The 18,308-nt window shown below is 39.6% G+C and overlaps 1 protein-coding gene across 1 annotated transcript in view; it reads right to left on the bottom strand.

Moving 5' to 3' along the window:
- Window positions 1–10,288: 10,288 nt before the first annotated feature.
- DMGDH (dimethylglycine dehydrogenase) overlaps window positions 10,289–18,308 on the bottom strand; it is a 66,209-nt gene continuing 58,189 nt past the window's right edge. The window contains exon 16 of the mRNA XM_032335885.1: window positions 10,289–11,785. Within this exon, the coding sequence (XP_032191776.1) occupies window positions 11,570–11,785 (216 nt within the window). The 3' untranslated portion in view covers window positions 10,289–11,569. The remainder of the gene's footprint in view (window positions 11,786–18,308) is intronic.

The raw sequence follows: 18,308 nt of genomic DNA, 5'->3' as shown, positions 1-18,308 counted from the left end.
GTGTCATACCAGTTGAAAATGACTGGTTTGAGTCTCTTCCCCCTCATTAAAAGTTCTTTATGGACTAGAGAAGTTACCTCTTTAACTGTGATATGTATCACAAGTATTTTCTCCCAGTTTGTCAACTGTCAAATATTTTGTTATGGTGTTTTTTGATAAGCAAAGGTGATTTTTTTACCGTGCTCAAATCTATCAATTTTTTTCTTGCATCTGGATTTTTTGAGTCATGATTTGACTTTCCTTATGCCAAATTTAAAGTAAAATTCACCCACACTTTCTTCTAGTATGGCTTCAGTTTTCATATTTCGGTCCCTGACTCATTGGCATTTATTTTTGCGGATGCTGTGGGATTTGAATCCAATTTTACCTTTTTCCAAATGGTTACCCAGTTCCTAACACCATTTGTAAAGAAAATAAAGAGGTCTACGCTGCCCCCACTGTTATGAGACACCATATTTATCATATGCTTAATTTTCTCATATACTTGAGTCTATTTTGGGCTTTCAGTTCTATTCCACTGGCATGTCTATTGACTCAGGCACTGTAACTATTTCAGTTACAGAGGCTTTATAATATGTTTTAATGTATGATAGGAATAATGACCCCTCATAATTTAATATTTAGTGCTTTCCTGGTTATTCCTGCATGCTTATTTTGTCATATGAATTTTAACATCAACATGTCCAGTTCCATAAAAAAAAAAAAAAAAAATTTGTTGGTGGGCTGCCTGGGTGGATCAGTCAGTTAAGTGTCTGCGTTCATGATCTCAGGGTCCTGGGACTGAATCCCACGTCAGGCTCCCTGCTCAGTGGGGAGCCTGCTTCTCCTTCTCCCTCTGCCTGCCACACCCCCTGCTTGTGCTCTCTCTCTTTATCTCTCTCTGTGTGTCAAATAAATTAATAAAAATCCTGATTAAAAAAATGTTTTAAGGGGTACCTGTGTGGCTTGGTGGTTTAAGCCTCTGCCTTCAGCTTGGGTCATGGTCTCGGGATCCTGGGATCGAGCCCCACATTGGGCTCTCTGCTCAGCGGGGAGCCTGCTTCCCTCTCTCTCTCTGCCTGCCTCTCTGCCTACCTGTGATCTCTCTCTCTCTCTCAAATAAATAAATAAATTCTTTTAAAAAAATGTTTTAAAATTTTTTGTTGGTATTTTTATTGGGCTTGCATTAAATTTATAAACTAATTTAGAGACAACTAAAGTCTTTGTAGTATTAAGTTGTCCTATCTAAAAACAAAGGTTATCTTCCATTTATTAAGTCTACTTTTGTGTCTTTAAGAAGTTTTAAAAATTTTCCTCAGATCAGTTTTGTGCTTCTCTTGTTAACTTTATTCCTAAATATTTTATCTTCTCTGTTGCTACTGGAAGGGGGCTTTCTTTATATCCTTTAACTGGTTATTATTTGTGGACATGAAGTTTACTGATTTCTGCATTATAATTTATATTTTGCCAAATACTGAATTATTTCACTCTTTGAGTTTGTTTAATTATTGATTTTTAAACATTTTCCCAGTACATAATCATATCGATAAAAACCATTTCAGTCAGTTAGGAGATGCAAGTATTAGGACGGAAATAAAGTCAGCTCCCAACTCACTAGTGGGTATAAAAGTTAATTTGGGGGGCGCCTGGGTGGCTCAGTGGGTTAAAGCCTCTGCTTTCGGCTCGGGTCATGATCCCAGGGTCCTGGGATCGAGCCCCACATCGGGCTCTCTGCTCAGCAGGGAGCCTGCTTCCTCCTCTCTCTCTGCCTCTCTGCCTACTTGTGATCTCTGTCTGTCAAGTAAATAAAATCTTAAAAAAAAAAAAAGTTAATTTGGGAGTAGGTAGAGTACTGGGAACGTGGGATATATTTTTTAATATAGAAAGGATATTTTATAGGGATGCTTGGGTGGTTTAGTCAGTTAAGTATGGGCCTTTAGCTCAGGTCATGTTACTGGGGTCTTGGGATCGATCCCCACATCCAGCTCCCTGCTCAGTGGGGAATCTGCTTCTCCCTCCCCCTCTCCCCCCTACTCGTGCTCTTGTTCTGTCTCCCTCAAATTAATAAATTAAAAAATCTTTAAAAAAAGAAAGTATATCATACATAGCACTTGGTTTGCATCTAACCCATACAAAACCTATTTAACTCATAGTTAAAATCTCTTAACTCCTGAAGTCAAGAAGAAAAAGACCAACAATCCATTTTTAAGTGGGCAAAATATTGGAACATAATAATAGTTTACAGGAAAGGAGATATAAGTTGTTATTAAATAAATGAATAGATGTTCAACCTCACTCAAGAGGAAAAATACAAATTGAACCTTCAATGATATACCACCGATACTAGTGATAACGCACTGCTTTTGGTATGGCATAAAGAAACAAACCATCTCACACATTAATTGCAGAGGTGAAATTTGGCATAATCTCTAAGGGAAACAATTTTGCTTATCTCTCAGAATGCACATAGGGGTGCCTGGGTGCCTCAGTGGGTTAAAGCCTCTGCCTTCGGCTCAGGTTATGATCCCAGGGTCCTGGAATCGAGCCCCGCATCGGGCTCTCTGCTCAGCAGGGAGCCTGCTTCCCCCCTCTCTCTCTGCCTGCCTCTCTGACTACTTGTGATCTCTGTCTGTCAAATAAATAAATAAAACCTTTAAAAAAAAAAAAAGAATGCACATACTCTTTAATCCAGCAATTCCCATTGTAGGAATTTATCCTTCAGATATATTCATTGGAAGAAACAGCATGTGCATGAAGATAATCGTTTTAGTTTTAGTTTTATTAGAAAAAGGCAAATAATAGGGTCTGGTCAAATTAATTATGGAATACTAAGTAATCATTCAGAAGGATGATATGGAATAATCTCCAAAACATGGCATTACTTTTTAAAAGCTAGGCAAAAAACATTATGCTTGGTATACCTTAATTTGTTTAAAAATATATGTATGTATATATATATATATTCATATATTTTCATCTTTTAAGAGAGAGATTATAGTGCATTTATAGAGTATCTCAGGATACAGAAGAAATACAGAAGGATACAGAAGAAATAATAATATTGATCGTCTCTGGGCAGATAGGTTGCACACAAAAATAGGAGAGATACTGACTTTTCACCATATATCCTTTATGCATTGTAAATTTTTAACTTTATACATATATTATCTATTTCTAATAAAATTAATAATGGTAATACTGTTATTTACATTTAAACAAAAATTAAATTGCATTATGAGAATAGAGTGCTAAGACAAATATTCCCCAATGAACATGTTTGGAAAGCCCCAAGGCCATGCACTAAGATAATCACATTGATGCTCTTGCTGTGCCTCCTCATTTCTCCAGTTTGCAGACCCCCTGGTTCTTGGCACAGTGCTAACCAGCTAGAAGCTATGCTTAGAAGTTAGGATATCTGTGTTTCAATGCTTCTCCCAACCCATTTGGTTTTAGTGTCCTTGAATATGATAACTATTGCATACAAAGTCCAAAACACTATCTCTAAATGTTTAACCGTTGGGGTAGAGATAAGAATGACAAGAAGTCTTTCTTCAGATAGAGAACCTGAAATTCACTAACTAAATGTGGTAAATTATCGTTGGTGTTACTCATTGCCCCATTACCGCCCTGCATAGTGCAGAAGGAGATAGACTTGAACATCAGAAAGACTATCCCAACTTTGTTACTTTAGATGTCAGCTATTAAATTATTTTCACACACACTCAAAAATTACTTTCACAATACATTTAATTTTGGAAACTGACCTAGGATGGATTTGTTTCTACCATATCTAACCGAGGTGTAGAGTGTCTTCTGGAAAGTCTATGAGGTCATATACCAGACTTACAGGTGACCGTTCTTTTTTTTAAGATTGTATTTATTCATTCGACAGAGAAAGAGAGAGAGAGGGAGCACAAACAGGGGAGGGGCAGAGGGAGAGATAGAAGCAGGCTCCCCACTGACTAGGGAGCCAGATGTGGGGCTCAATCTCAGGACCCTGGGATCATGACCTGAGCCAAAGGCAGACGATTAACCAACTGAGCCACCCAGGTGCCCCCAAATGATTGTTCTTAATGTTCTTTTACCTTCTTCTTGTCACCAATACTTAAATGCACAAGTTGTATTAACTATTACCAGTTCTATTATCACTGCATTAAGAATCATTAAGCACGTGGGAAGGTAACTATAAGAAGCATCTTGAGTTTATTGTTGGTTTTGTTTGGTGTGTTAATGCATGTGCATGTCTTGAGAGAAAAAGGGTCAGTTTTTAAAAATCTTTCTTTTAGCTCTAATATACTCCAGATTTCTGAAATTGATAGTCTAGATAAGAACAGTGATGGCCAACTCACAATGAAACTTCCTTGACCCCCTCTTCTTGTCCATTGCTTATCACCTCCTATCTCCTCAAAACTGACTAGAGAGAGTAGAGAGTGGAAAACAGCACCATTCATTTAAAAAAAAAAAAAAAGATTTTGGTATAGCATTCTTTTGTGCATAAGTCAATGCACTAGGGGTGCTAGGCTGGCTCAGTCAGTAGAGCCTACAATTCTTGATCTCAGGGTGTAGGTTTGAGCCCCATGTATAGAAATTGCTTTATAGTAATTACATAGAAATTACTTTAAAATTTTTTTAATCTTTTAAAAAAAGGTAAGATAGTGCACTGAGCATATATAGGTCAATGAATTCTCACAGAGTGAACACACCCATGTAATCACCACCAAGATCAAGAAACAGGATGTTGGTATTGCATTTTGTCTCATTTCTTCTTTCCTTTCCTTTACCTTTCACACAGTCCGAGCCTTAGTCTTTGCACAATATTTACTATATACAACTGAATTGCATTCACTTTTTCTGTACTGAACACTTTACACTGTATACCCATTTCTGAAGCAGTTCTAGACCAATACCTCCCAACCCCTTTGGCCAGGCCTGCACGAGCTATGGTGGTGTTGTATGCCATTCATTGTCTATTGCTATGTGATCCATTTCATGATCTTCCTCTACTCTGTTCTGAATACAAGCTACATGTCGCAGACTCCCTTTTCTGCTTGCTCCCACATAGGTTCAGCAAAAGGGGGCACTGGTGAGAGATTGGAATGTGGGAGAAGAGAGAAGCCAGGGTGTTTCTTCCCTCCTTTAGGCTTTGGGTAGCATCGTCAACACCATGGTTCAGTCTCCTCTGTGGTTTCCAGCTCCTTCTGGCAGCCCCTTCCCAAATGGTCCTAGTGTTGGCTTGGCAGCCCCCATCCAGGCATTCCTTACTAGTTCTCCATGTTAAGTTCCCTCCTAGGAACTACCTGGCAAGTTGATCACATGGAGAGGCCGCACGGAGGGAGACCAGCCCCAGCTGTCACAAGTCATCCTTGTGGACCTGCCAACAGGGAAGTGCAGAAGCCCTCTTGAATGACCAACCATTTTTTTTTTTTAAACCTGCCTCTTTTTATAGGACATAATTATTTTTGGGTAATAATCATGGGATAAAACAAATAATAACCAGAAAAGAAACACAAAGAATGAACACTTTATATTAAACTTTGCATCATGCCAGTAAAAGTAATAAGAAAAATAGAAATTAAGTAAATAGCATGGAAAAGGGATTAATGTTTTTAAGTTATATTATGTTTTTTTGAAAAAGGAAAGTATATCTACATATTGGCCTGTTGTAATAAAACAGTCTGTTGTCTGTAATAATAAAGTCACTTTTTCTGTTTTAAAGCTTTGCAGTGACTTCACTAAAATTAATCTTCTTCACATATTAATGTTAAATCAATAGTGTAGCGGATTTGTCCAGTTACTTTTGCATGTAGTTGACCGAAGAACATATTTTAAGCTTAATTTTCAAAAGTTAGTTTTTACATGAGCAACACATGTATAAAAAATTAGGAAAAAACTTTAACATAATAAATTTGGCAGAGATTCCTAGAAATCCTCTTTCACAACCAACTGTAGAAATTCCCGTATGGTCTTTGTTTCTTTGGGGACAAGTATAGTGGCTTTCAAATATCTCTGTAGTTGAAAATTTCCCACTAAAATATCTTCCTCAGAAAATGCGTCAGGGGCCCCTGGGTGGCTCAATTGGTCAAGTGTCTGCCTTCAGCTTCAGCTTCCATGGTCCTGGGATGGAGCCCATTTGTCACACTCCCTGCTGCTTGGTGGGGAGCCTGCTTTCCCTCTCCCTCTGTCCCTGCTCATGTTCTCTCTCTCTCTCTTTCAAATAAATAAAATGTTTTTTAAAAAATTTGTCATACAGGGGTGCCTGGGTGGCTCAGTGAGTTAAAGCCTCTGCCTTCGGCTCAGGTCACGATCTCAGGGTCCTGGGATCAAGTCCCACATCAGGCTCTCTGCTCGGCAGGGAGCCTGCTTCCTCCTCTCTCTGCCTGCCTCTCTGCCTACTTGTGATCTGTCTCTGCCAAAAAAATAAATTAAATCTTAAAAAAAATTTTTTATACAGTTCTATTATACACATACATACATAGATATATACACACACACACATATATATTATATATGGTTTTTCTTCATCTGCTAAAATCAGAGAAAATGGATGAATGACAACAAAGTGTAACATTATTTAATCTACCACTTTAAAACAAGTGCCCAGTCATTGGTGAAAAAGATCAAGGCAGTCAAATACGGCTCTGCTGATTTCTTCTAGCACTATAAGACCAGCATCTTTTGTTGTTTCTCCTGGCATTCTTTGAAGTTGGATTGTTTATTCTGAATAAACGACCATTTCCTGAGATTTGGTTACTACATGATTAATAACCTTCTCCACAAACTGTGTATTGCTCCTTTGATTAGAATCTCATATAATATTTTATGTAAATAATTTGTCCAGTAACTAATAAAATACTGAAAAGTCACAATTTAGGTAACTATTAAATTATACCATCGATGGGGCACCTGGGTGGCTCAGTGGGTTAAAGCCTCTGCCTTCAGCTTGGATCATGATCCCAGGGTCCTGGATCGAGCCCCATAGCGGGCTCTCTGCTCAGCAGGGAGCTTGCTTCCTCCTCTCTCTCTCTCTCTCTCTCTCTGCCTGCCTCTCTGCCTAGTTGTGATCTCTATCTGTCAAATAAGTAAATAAAATCTTTAAAAAAAAAAAAAAAAGAAAGAAAGAAAGGCAAATTTACTTTAAAAAAAAAAGAATTTACTCTTGAAATGAATGCATACAGCTGAGTCTGTCAGTGGTTAAGTACTTACGATATAACCAGAACTTCTCTAAAAATTTCTTAAAGATGTTTATTGACCTATTTGAGAGCAAGAAAGAGAGAGAGAGGGAGAACCAGTTGTGGGGGGGCAGAGGGAGAAGCAGATTGCCTGCAGAGCAGGTAGTCCGACGTGGACTTGATCCCAGCACCCTGGGATCATGACCTGAGTCTAAGGCAGACGCTTAACTTACTGAGCCACCCAGGTGCCCAGGGCTTCTCTAAGTTAATTTCCATGTGGAACCCAATATTCAATAAGAGAAGCAATAAAGATGTGCTAATTTGAGGTAGATAGACGATCAAAACATCAACAATTGACAACAGATGATTTAGACCAAAAAAGTGTTTTACAGGGAGGAGGATTTGACATAATGAAATATGGAGAACTGAGATAATTAATGGCATCATTGATCCTTCCTCCAGACTTCTTACTATGTTATTTAATAAAATAAATAATTGCTTCAGCTGCTGTTAATGGGATGTTTTCTTATTTGCAGCCGAAGGCTTCCTGACTGCTACCCTCTGTTCCTTAGTAGGAGCTGCTCCGGGATGCTAAGAGTCTATGTTCACTGCCTCCAACGCTTTACCTCCTAGTCCTTTTTCAATACGGTCTACCTTCTTCCCTCACCAGTCCCCCAGAAAGAGCTCATGCCAGCAGCACCAATGCCACTGTAGTCTAACCTCAGAGGCACTTCTCAGCCTTTAATCTTACCTTTGGACGCAGTAGGCCTTCCTCTTCTCAAAATGTCTTCTCCCCTTGGCTTTCGTGACACCTCAGTTTGTAACGAAATACACACCTGTTTTTTCCCTTCAATGCTTGACCTCTCTGGTCTATAAATTCCACAAAGGCAGGGACCATGTCTGTTCACTGCTTTTCCAGTGCTTGGCCTGTTGGAAATATTCAATGAACACCTGTAGACTAACAAATATTTCAGTGAGGAAAGCAATTACCCAGAGAACTTTGAATACAAGAAAGGCTTTAGCAGATGATCATGTAGTCTGTTCTTGGCTGGTGAAAGAGCTGGGAAAGGCAAGTCTTCTGGCTTGTCCAGGACCTTTTTTTTTTTTTTTTCTTTTTAACCACCTACTCCTATGTTTCATAGCATACGAATATTTCCAAAGTGTATACCTGGAGAAAATATAATTGTCATGTGTTTGCCTTTTACAATTCATAAAGTAGCTTCTATAAACTGAACTATTCTGGAGATTCATTAATGGCAGACAAATAAGGTCTGATCATTTCTACTTACATTTCATTTGTCAGTTCATTAGGAGAAGAGTTTGATTTGATTTTGGGCTCTTGGCTTTTATGAGACTTGGGCTAAAGGATGCTATTTGTACAGCTGAAACTTTCTTCCTCTCCCAGATGCTTTGTTTCCTTCTAATGTCAACCTTTTTGTGCAGTTCAAACATGCACAAAGTCCTCTCGGTAATATTCCAGAATCTGTTATTTAATGGGCCATATGGCATACTTAAATATGGGTTTCTCTGCCAGCTTCTCCATCAGTAGAAAAGGAGAAAAACATAGATTAACGGTGAACACCAGCAACCTAACAACATCCATCCATGTTCTGGTACTGTGCTGACTAGACAGTGGTTTTGCAGTTCTAAGAAGCTTTCCTAGCTCAAGGGAAGAAAGCACCCATCATTCACTATCACATTCTCGAGAACATTCTTTCCTAAGCCGTAGACACGGGCTTCTGCACATCAGTAAAAAGTACTTTCAAGCGTGCTGGTTGTTTGCTCTTCATGGCTGACCCTGATCCTGGGCCTGTTCCTGTGAGGCCTCTCTCGGGGCCTGGGCCACCCTCCAGCAGCTAATGGTTTTAGGGAGGCTCTTTTGGGTCGAGGTGTTGACTTAACAGCCAGCGGATAAGCCATTGGGAACTGAAAGCTTCAGAAACTGGTCTTTCTCTTGGGGCCTCTCCCCTTGTCAGGTGTTCTTGCTATACCAAAACTTCTCTTACACCTTTACTTCATCTTCTCAGCTTCAGCTTTCAGGGCTCATCGGTTTATTTTCTGATGTTTCACAATGCGACTTCCCCTGGGAAGTCCAGCTACGTGGTCTCGTAGGTCACTGGTCAGCCGATGCATTGGCTGAGGCCAAGCCTTGCAGCCAGGCCAGGTGCACCGGCTGGGTGGGCCTGGGATGCCAGGGTGACTTAACAGCACCAACCAACCATGAAAGGAGGAATGGGCACAACTTCTTAGGGAAATTAGGAAGCACATGTCTTTTACACTATGGGTAGTACTTCTTTAATATTCATCTAAATGTTCTAGGGTCTTTATTGATCTGTACTACTGCTATATTAACTGGAAGGCGTGAATGCAATGTTGTCCTTTCGTTATTGATTACTGCACCAAAAAAACCTGGAGTGTCTATGGTGCAGAAAAGGAATCCAGAGACGGTAAGTAGGTATCTTAATGGTTAAAGGACTACACAGAGGCAGAGAATAAGAAGTGGGATTTCCCAGGCAAAGGCTTTAAACAGCACCTAACACCAGAACTGAGATCATGGATATGGAGGGCTGTTTTTTTTTTAAATTGGGTCTAAAATTTAACATTATATTAGTTTCAGGTGTACAAATAAAGATTTGATATTCATATACACTGTGAAATGATCCCACTAGTCTAGTTATCACCCATCACGATACAAAGTTACATTTTTTTCTTATGATGAGAACTCTTAAGATTTATTCTCTTAGCAACTTTGAAATATTCTGTACTATACTAACTATATTCACCATGATACATAGTATATCCCCAAAGCGTATTTATACCCAGAAGTTTGTACCTTCTGATCCCCTTCATCCATTCTGCCACCTACCAACAACCCTCCACTTTGGCAACTGCCAATTTGTGCTCTGTATCTGAGTTTTGTAATGTCTGTTCATTTTGTTTCTTAGATTCTGCACATATAAGTGAAATCATATGATATTTGTCTTTCTCTAATTTCACCTAGTAGAAGGCCCTCTAGTTCTGCTCACATTATCACAAACGGCAAGACTTGTGAATTCGTGGTTTGTTTGTTTGTTTGTTTGTTTTCAGATAAATACCCAGAAATAGAATTGCTGGATCAAATGACAATTCTCTTTTTACTTCTTTGAGGAACTTTCATACTATTTTCCATAGTGACTGCACCAAGATAATATTCTTGACAATAGGAAATTATCAAGATTATTAAATTTTGTTACCAAGATTTCCCTCTTTTCTCATACAAAAAGCTATACTAGTGAGAAATGAATGGCATATTAGAGTTCTAATATATGATTGCTTTGATCAAACATTTTAAAGGTATACTTGGCATCTTGGTAAAACTTATGAGAAATTTTAAAATTCTGTAGTTAGAATACATTTTATGTTTCACATTCAACTTTTATATCTAGGGAAGATTCCGTAAATGTTTAACAAATATTTATATAACAAATTATAAGTGATAAGTCACCTTTTACAAAAAAATTTGATTTTTTTCAGTCAACTAAATTCAATTCTGAAAAATTTATCAGAGAATTATTTCTAAATACATCCTTTTTCTTGCTGTACACAGTGCTAAGGGCAATCCTGTCAGCTCTTAAGCTCTTGTTTGACCTGCTTTGTCAAATGCTTTGTGAAAGGATATTCAGAAGGGTACATGTGATGTCAACTTTCATTAATTCTTTCCCAAAGAGAGGTGTTCAGTATTCAAACTGTGTTCTCCTGGCACAATCTATGTTTCAGCTTCATTTCAGAAGGTCTACAAGCACTGCTTCCTTTGGAAGACTGTTCTTTTTTGCAATTACTCTTCTAAAACAACCTTTGAAAGGACAATAATGATGTCCCATAATACTGTTTGCAGGGAATTCATTAAGAAAATAAGTATTTCTGAGAATTGAATAAAAATGTATGTATCAATATTAAATTTTACTATTTTCATTGTAGATATACAATAAAAAATTAAAACTATCCCTTGTTCAACCACTGTTTCCCAATGAAACAAATCCATCCAGAGTACTGCTTTTGCTTTTACGTAAAACAATTTGTTTTCAGGTATAAGAACCATAAGCATATATTCCCAAAATTATACAACATCCTCTAATTCGATTGTAATAGTGATTGTATATTAGCGGACACTTAAATGTTTTGTTGAGTTTTACAAACAACATAGATTAATGAAAAAAAACACTCATTTCAAATGTCTTCATTTGAAAGAACAACATAAATCACTAATCCATTATTCTCTCTTGCTGAGGAAAAAATTGAGAAAGATTTTATTGAGATCATAAATCTAGATTTTGAAGATTTTGAAATGAATTCTTGGTTTCTTGTATTCCCCCAACAATCAGTTATGATGTTTGGCATAGTCATAGAGCTAACATAATTCAGTTGCCTGCCAAAGGTCTTTTTCAAATTTTGTCCTTTCCACCTTTCTTCTGAAGCCGGTTTCTGGTTGGTTCTGTCAATACCAAGGGTTCCTGTATGATGCTTGCTGGGTAATTTTTGCCCAACAGTTCAACTTCCACCTGTTGTCCTACTTTACTTAGCTCTACAGGGACATAGGCAAATGCCAGACTCTTCTGGATGCTGTAACTGTAGCTTCCAGATGTCGTGTTGCCAACCACCTGAAAAACAAGACCCAGCAATCCTTAGCACCTTGACCATAGCTTTGTGCTCCCCCCTCCAGATTAAACATTCAAAAATAGGTTCAACTAACAACCTAAAAGTCTTGAGGATTATTCTCTGTGGGGCTAACACGAGGAAGCAAACTTGACTTCTGAGAAGAGTAGGCTTGCAAATTGTGAAAAATAATTCTCAAAATACCTATCAACAGCCTCGAACTTCTCAGTTTTAAATCACACCTAGTTTTTTTTTTTTTTAAGATTTTATTTATTTATTTGACAGAGAGATCACAGTAGGCAGAGAGGCAGGCAGAGAGAGAGGAGGAAGCAGGCTCCCTGCTGAGCAGAGAGCCCGATGCGGGACCTCGATCCCAGGATCCTGAGATCATGACCTGAGCCGAAGGCAGCGGCTCAACGCACTGAGCCACTCAGGTGCCCACACCTAGTTGTTTTTAATAGCTGGCACTATTTTCCTCAGTTTCATGCCAAGAGATATGATAGGCGAAGACTTGAATGTTTCCATTTTAAACTTCAAAAAAATTCTCTTCCACCATCCAACTAGCATGGCAAAAGACACAAGGGAAAAAAAATTCTAAAACTCCTAATGTAAATGTAGTCAACTGTTCCTCTTGGGGCTAAGGAAATGGCTTGCCGAATGAAACTACTGATAAATCAATAGTTAATGTGAAGTGAACATTCTTTGAGTACATAGCATTTAGCAATTCTTGGTAATGCTAAGCACTTAATGTTAACTTTACCCTCTCTAGACCCACCACGTCCAAAACATTTTGGGGGACATTCTAGAGCATGAATGAGGTTTGGTTCCCACCCTCAGAATCTCCCAGCCTTGTTGAGGAATTAACACAGAGATAGAAGAAAACAGAACCGAGAAGCCAGGAAGTAAACACCATCAAGCCAGGATTTGTTCTCCATTTGGAAGCTGGGTGGAATGAGGCTGGAGGAAAAGGGGGATGGAACTTTCCAGGATGAGCGGAGATAGGGAGTCAGGCGTGAGCAATTAGCCTTGCGGAGGATGAAATGGAATCACAGAGGACGGCAAACCAGAAAAACACTGAGCAAAGAAAAAAACCTAGAAGGTGAAAACAAAGGCTTTACTCAGGCTTGTTTTAAAGATAAGAGGATAAGTCAAAACCAGATCTAAAGGAAAAGATGAAAGAGAAACAGTAAACTTAAAGAAAGAAAGGAAGAAAGAAGAAAGGGAAAAAAGGTGATAGAAAATGTCAGGTTAAAACACCACATTTAAAAATTGTAAAAGGAAGACAACAAAAGCAAAATATGATATATAGCCCCACTCAAAATGGCTTCTCCTGGCTACACAACATTGCACTAATCCGTATAGCCTGTTTTGCATAGCAGGCCTCCTGTAGCTGGCGCTCAAAAATTCATGGGTGGGAATCAGCCTGGTGATCCTCCAGCTGCCTCAGCAAAGAGCCCACTACAGTCAGCAGTCTTATTACAGCATTTCTCATCTCTTAGATGCCGACACATTTATGACGTTAAATACAGACTCCTGGCTCTATAGCCCTAGTCTGTAATTATCTCACTGAAACCCCAAATCAGAAGCTCTCCATATCATTTCTGAGCTTATTATGGGGAGAATTGGTGGATTTTAAAGAAAATAAATGTATTCATTAGTAAAAGCTTCTCTGGCAAATTATTAACTGCTGAGGTACAATTATTAACTGCTGAGAGAATGCATATGCTTTAAAATGGTTTTTCCTTTTTTCTTTAAGATTTTCTTTGAGAAAGAGAAAGAGCAAGTGCGTGTGCACATCAGCACTAGCAGGGGGAGGGGCAGAAGGAGAAGCAAGACTCCCTGCTGAGCAGGGAGCCCCACACCCAGCTCAATCCTGGGACTCCAAGTTCATGACCTGAACCGAAGGCAGACACTCAACGAACTGAGTGGTTCAGGTGCCCCTAAAATGATTTTTTTTTTCCTTTAAATCATTGTGAGTAATATAAGGCAGGGATTTGGGTCAGGAAGGTTGGAGTTTTAATCACAGCTTTTGGAAGACTTTCTTGGTAACCTTGGTTTCACTCCCCAGTCTGTAAACCTGAGGTCTGTGTTTAGAATCCTGGAGAGGTAACCTGATTTGCTTCGGCAAGTATCTTAAGAAAACAAGAAGAGGCCAAAGCAAGGCTCTTGGCTAAATCCCCTAACTCACTGGGTCAAAAAACCTTCCATCCCTTTTCAGAGATTGTGTGAACCACTTCCCCAGGCCTTCCCATCTCTTAAAATCCCAGCAGTGATTCATCTTACAGTTATCACTGCATGAATAATGTAAAGAAATAGCATATTTATTGTACAAGTGCTATTTTTTTTTTAAAGATTTTATTTATTTATTTGACCCAGAAAGAGATCACAGGTAGGCAGAGAGGCAGGCAGAAAGAGAGGAGGAAGCAGGCTCCCTGCTGAGCAGAGAGACCGATGCGGGGCTCAATCCCAGGACCGGGGGACCATGACCCGAGCCAAAGGCAGAGGCTTCAACCCACTGAGCCACCCAGGCACCCACAAGTGCTATTTTTAATGTATTTATTGAATGTGTTGCTTTGTCCTAGATTACTTTCATGTTTCCTTTAACTTCTCTCTAATCCAATGCTGAGTAGCCTAGTATTTTAGAAGTCCAGCCTTTCCTTTTTATCTAAATTTCTAAGGGAAGGTTTTCCCTAGCAACAATTTTATTTCATTCTACCTTAAAATCTTCCAGATTCAATTAAATCCATTCTTCCTTTTTGCTCTGTGAATCACAAAAACAACCTGTACCCACCCTCTGCCTAGCAGGTTTTCATATTCTTTGCTAAACACTGGCTTTCCTTTTACCAAAGAAGCAGTCCTCATTCAGGTTTAGCCTTTTCTCATTCCTTTCTGTGAAAACTCAAGACCCTTCTGACTTAGGGGAGCTAACAGGGTAGATGGCCTTTGAAGGAGAGAATGTAATTTAAGTCGGAGGATGCATTCTATTTCTCTGCGTGTCCCTATGTGCTTTTGTTTTTAAATAATAAAAAAGACCACTTTTTCAACTCTCCAAACTTCATATCTACAAAATACCTTTTTTTTAATAACTATAAAATATTTTTAATCAAGCTTGATGAACAAAGTACATACAGCTATAGTCAAGATTCTTGTCAAAGTGGACCTGTGACTAGGGTGCCTGGCTGGCTCAGTGGGTAGAACATGCAACTCTTTTTTTTTTTTTTTTTTTTAAGATTTTATTTATTTATTTGACAGAGATCACAAGTAGGCAGAGAGGCAGGCAGAGAGAGGGGAAAGCAGGTTTCCTGCTGAGCAGAGAGCCTGACTTGGGGCTCCATCCCAGGACCCTGGGATCATGGCTTGAACCAAGGGCAGAGACTTTAACCCACTGAGTCACCCAGGCACCCCAGAACATGCAACTCTTGATCTGGGGTTGTAAGTTCAAGCTCCTTGCTGAGTGCAGAGATTACTTAAATAAAATCTTTAGAAATTTTTTAATAAAAAAATTGCATGAACAAAATGAAATGAAAAAAATTGTCACTCACAAAAATGAGTGACAAGACTAATTCTTTTGGATGCCTTACAAATGGACTCTTCTAACCATTTTCAGAAAAATATTTAGTAATGGCAACATAATTGGGAAGGAAAAAAAAACCAGGATTACTTACTCGGAAGGACAACATTCATCCTAATGCATAAAGAATCTCATTTCTATACAAGTCTGTAGTTGCTGAAGAGGCAATTGCTTTAACCAGTTGCTAAGATTAGTGAAACTACCTACATTAGTTGCCTACATCATTTATAGAAAACACCTTCTTTATAACTCCCCAACGGGGCATCTGAGTGGTACAGTCAGTTAAGCATCTGACTCTTGGTTTCCACTCAATCAAGGTCGTGGGGTCAGGCTCAGCATGGAGTCTGCTTGACAATCTCTCTCTCCCTTTCCCTCTGCCCCTCCTGCTCATGCTGTCTCTCTCTCTCTCAAATAAATAAAATCTTGTAAAGAAAAAAAAAAAAGAAAGAAAGAAAACTTCCTAACAAACCTGCTTTTATAACAGAAGCCTTTTCATACCCACACTAATGCCTCAATTTTTAAAAATTAAGCCTTATTTAAAATCATAATCCCTCCCGGCATCACTGCCCATCTCTCAGCGGGACTTTCCTTTTCCTCCAGGCACTCAGCACCCCGGATGTGCCATTTAGTGAGTATGTTCACCATCTAGCTCTCTCTGCCCTGGAATGTCATATCTATGGAGGCCCAGAAGCTTGTCTGTTTTGTTCACTGCTGTATCTCTGGTGCCTAGCATTTGTTGAATAACAAATTTTTACCTTGTAAGTTTGCACCTTATCCCTGGCAGTAAAATATTTGCAAGAATAGAATACCAAATACCAAAGGTAGTACAAGTCCCCACAAAGTCAGGAAATAGAGCAAAGAGTATTTCCTATGTTTCCAGAGTATAAAGAGGATCCAGAAGATTCGTCGGCATGGTGAGAAGACAACCCTACTGAATATCAAAGAGCAGACAAGCAGGTATCGGGAAATTCAAGGGCTATTTGTAAAGGCAACTACAGGGGCACCTGGGTGGCTCAGTTGATTAAGCCGCTGCCTTTCGCTCAGGTCATGATCCCAGGGTCCTGGGATTGAGTTCCACATCAGGCTCCTTGCTCAGTGGGGAGCCTGCTTCTCTCTCTGCCTCTGCCTGATGCTCTGCCTGCTTGTGCTCTCTCTCTGACAAATAAATAAATAAAATATTTTTTAAAAAAGGCAACTACAACTGGATTAACAGCTCCATAAACAGATGGCATATAGGAGGAAAGAGGAAAGATACAGCAGGGAAACAGCACATTGATACAGAAAAGGAGATGAAATTCACTAATGGAACTCGGGTTTTCAGCTCGACCCTTCCCAGCTTTGAGCTATAGTTGATGCGTAATATTGTGTATGTTTAAAATACAAGTTTCCAGCCTTTTTAACTTGAATGTGGGTGTCAGGTTTATACTGTGTTCATCAGGGTGGTGTTGTGTGGTCGCATACAGAACACGACAGCATAGGGGCGCCTGGGAGGCTCAGGCGGTTAAGTGTCAGACTCTTGATTTCAGCTCAGGTTGTGACTCGGGGTCTCGAGATTGAGCCCTGTGTCAGGCTCCACACTCAGTGGAAGTCTGCTTAGGAATTCTCTTTCCATCTGATCCTGCTGCCCCTCTGTCCCTTGGCTTGCACACACTCATTTACGCTCACTCACTCTCTCTCTTAAAAAAAAAAAAAAAAAGGAACGGAACAGCATCATCTGTCATTCCACGGCCAAAACAGAAAGTCTGTGCAGGGGTTGGTGTGGACTGTATTAGAAAGCTGGCCAAAACCAGAGTGAAAAAACAAGAAACAGAAGAAAGAAGAAGTGGGGGGAAATTTGATGACTAGGGAAAAAATTAATTAGAGGCACGAAGAATCTAAGACATGAGAAAATGGTGGCCCAGAAAGGCTAAGATCAGGTCAAGCGAAGTAGCTAGTTAATGGCAGAGGTGATTATCAGTGGCAATCCTGGGCAAAAGTGAAGTATGAGGAAAAGCCTATTATGAAAAGAGGTCTGAACCGGAAATTTAGAACAGAAAGGTGGAGGAGACTGTGAGGTAAGAGGCTCAAAGAGAACAAACTCAGTACAATTAAGGGTAAGGTGTTTAAGAAACAGTTTGAGGGCACTGGGTGGCTCAGTGGGTTAAGCCTCTGCCTTCAGCTCAGGTCATGATCTCAGGGTCCTGGAATCGAGCCCCGCATCGGGCTCTCTGCTCAGCAGGGAGCCTGCTTTCCCCTCTCTCTCTGCCTGCCTCTCTGCCTACTTGTGATCCCTCTCTCTGTCAAATAAATAAATATATTTAAAAGAAAAGAAAAGAAAAGAAAAGAAAAGAAACAGTTTGAAATCCGAAGAGAGTCTGCTGGCTTCAAAGGGTCTAACAACATCCCCTGCTTCTGGGATGTAGGACAACTGTGGCGCTCTGATCAAGTGCTGAAGAGAATACAGTGGGACATGAGCAGAGACAGAGAGGAGAGCAAATCAGAGGATTCAGTATGGCTTAGAAGGAAGGATAAGGAATGTAAAGTCTAACTATACCCGGGTCAGAAATCAGTTCTGTCAATAACTAGTGGTGTAACCTCAAGCAAGTTACTTCACTTCTCTGAGCCCCAAAGCCTCATCTCTAAGATGGGGTGACCATACCTATCTGGGAGGGGTGTTCTAAAGATAAGTGAGTACGTAAAAAATATCCAGCACATAGTAGAAACTGTGTAGATGTTTGTTGTACATCAAACAATCCATGCCTCAGCCCATGTGACAATTTCTTTAGTAATCCAAAGACTGAGATTGGATGCCACTGGCTTTCTCCCACTCTGGTGCTCTTTTTGTCACTGAAGAGAAAAGGGAAATGAAAACAAGGATCAAGGAGGCTGCCATGCATGAGAAAAAACCCATGGAGCCAGATCTCTGAGTCTTTGGGTATTGGTCAAGCAGACCTTGGTCAATATGGAACAGCTGTTCT

This window comes from Mustela erminea, chromosome 3 (genome assembly GCF_009829155.1).
Source record: "Mustela erminea isolate mMusErm1 chromosome 3, mMusErm1.Pri, whole genome shotgun sequence".
Lineage (NCBI taxonomy): Eukaryota > Metazoa > Chordata > Mammalia > Carnivora > Mustelidae > Mustela > Mustela erminea.
The sequence above is the reverse complement of the archived record's forward strand: the minus strand, read 5'-3'. Positions and strand labels throughout refer to the sequence as shown.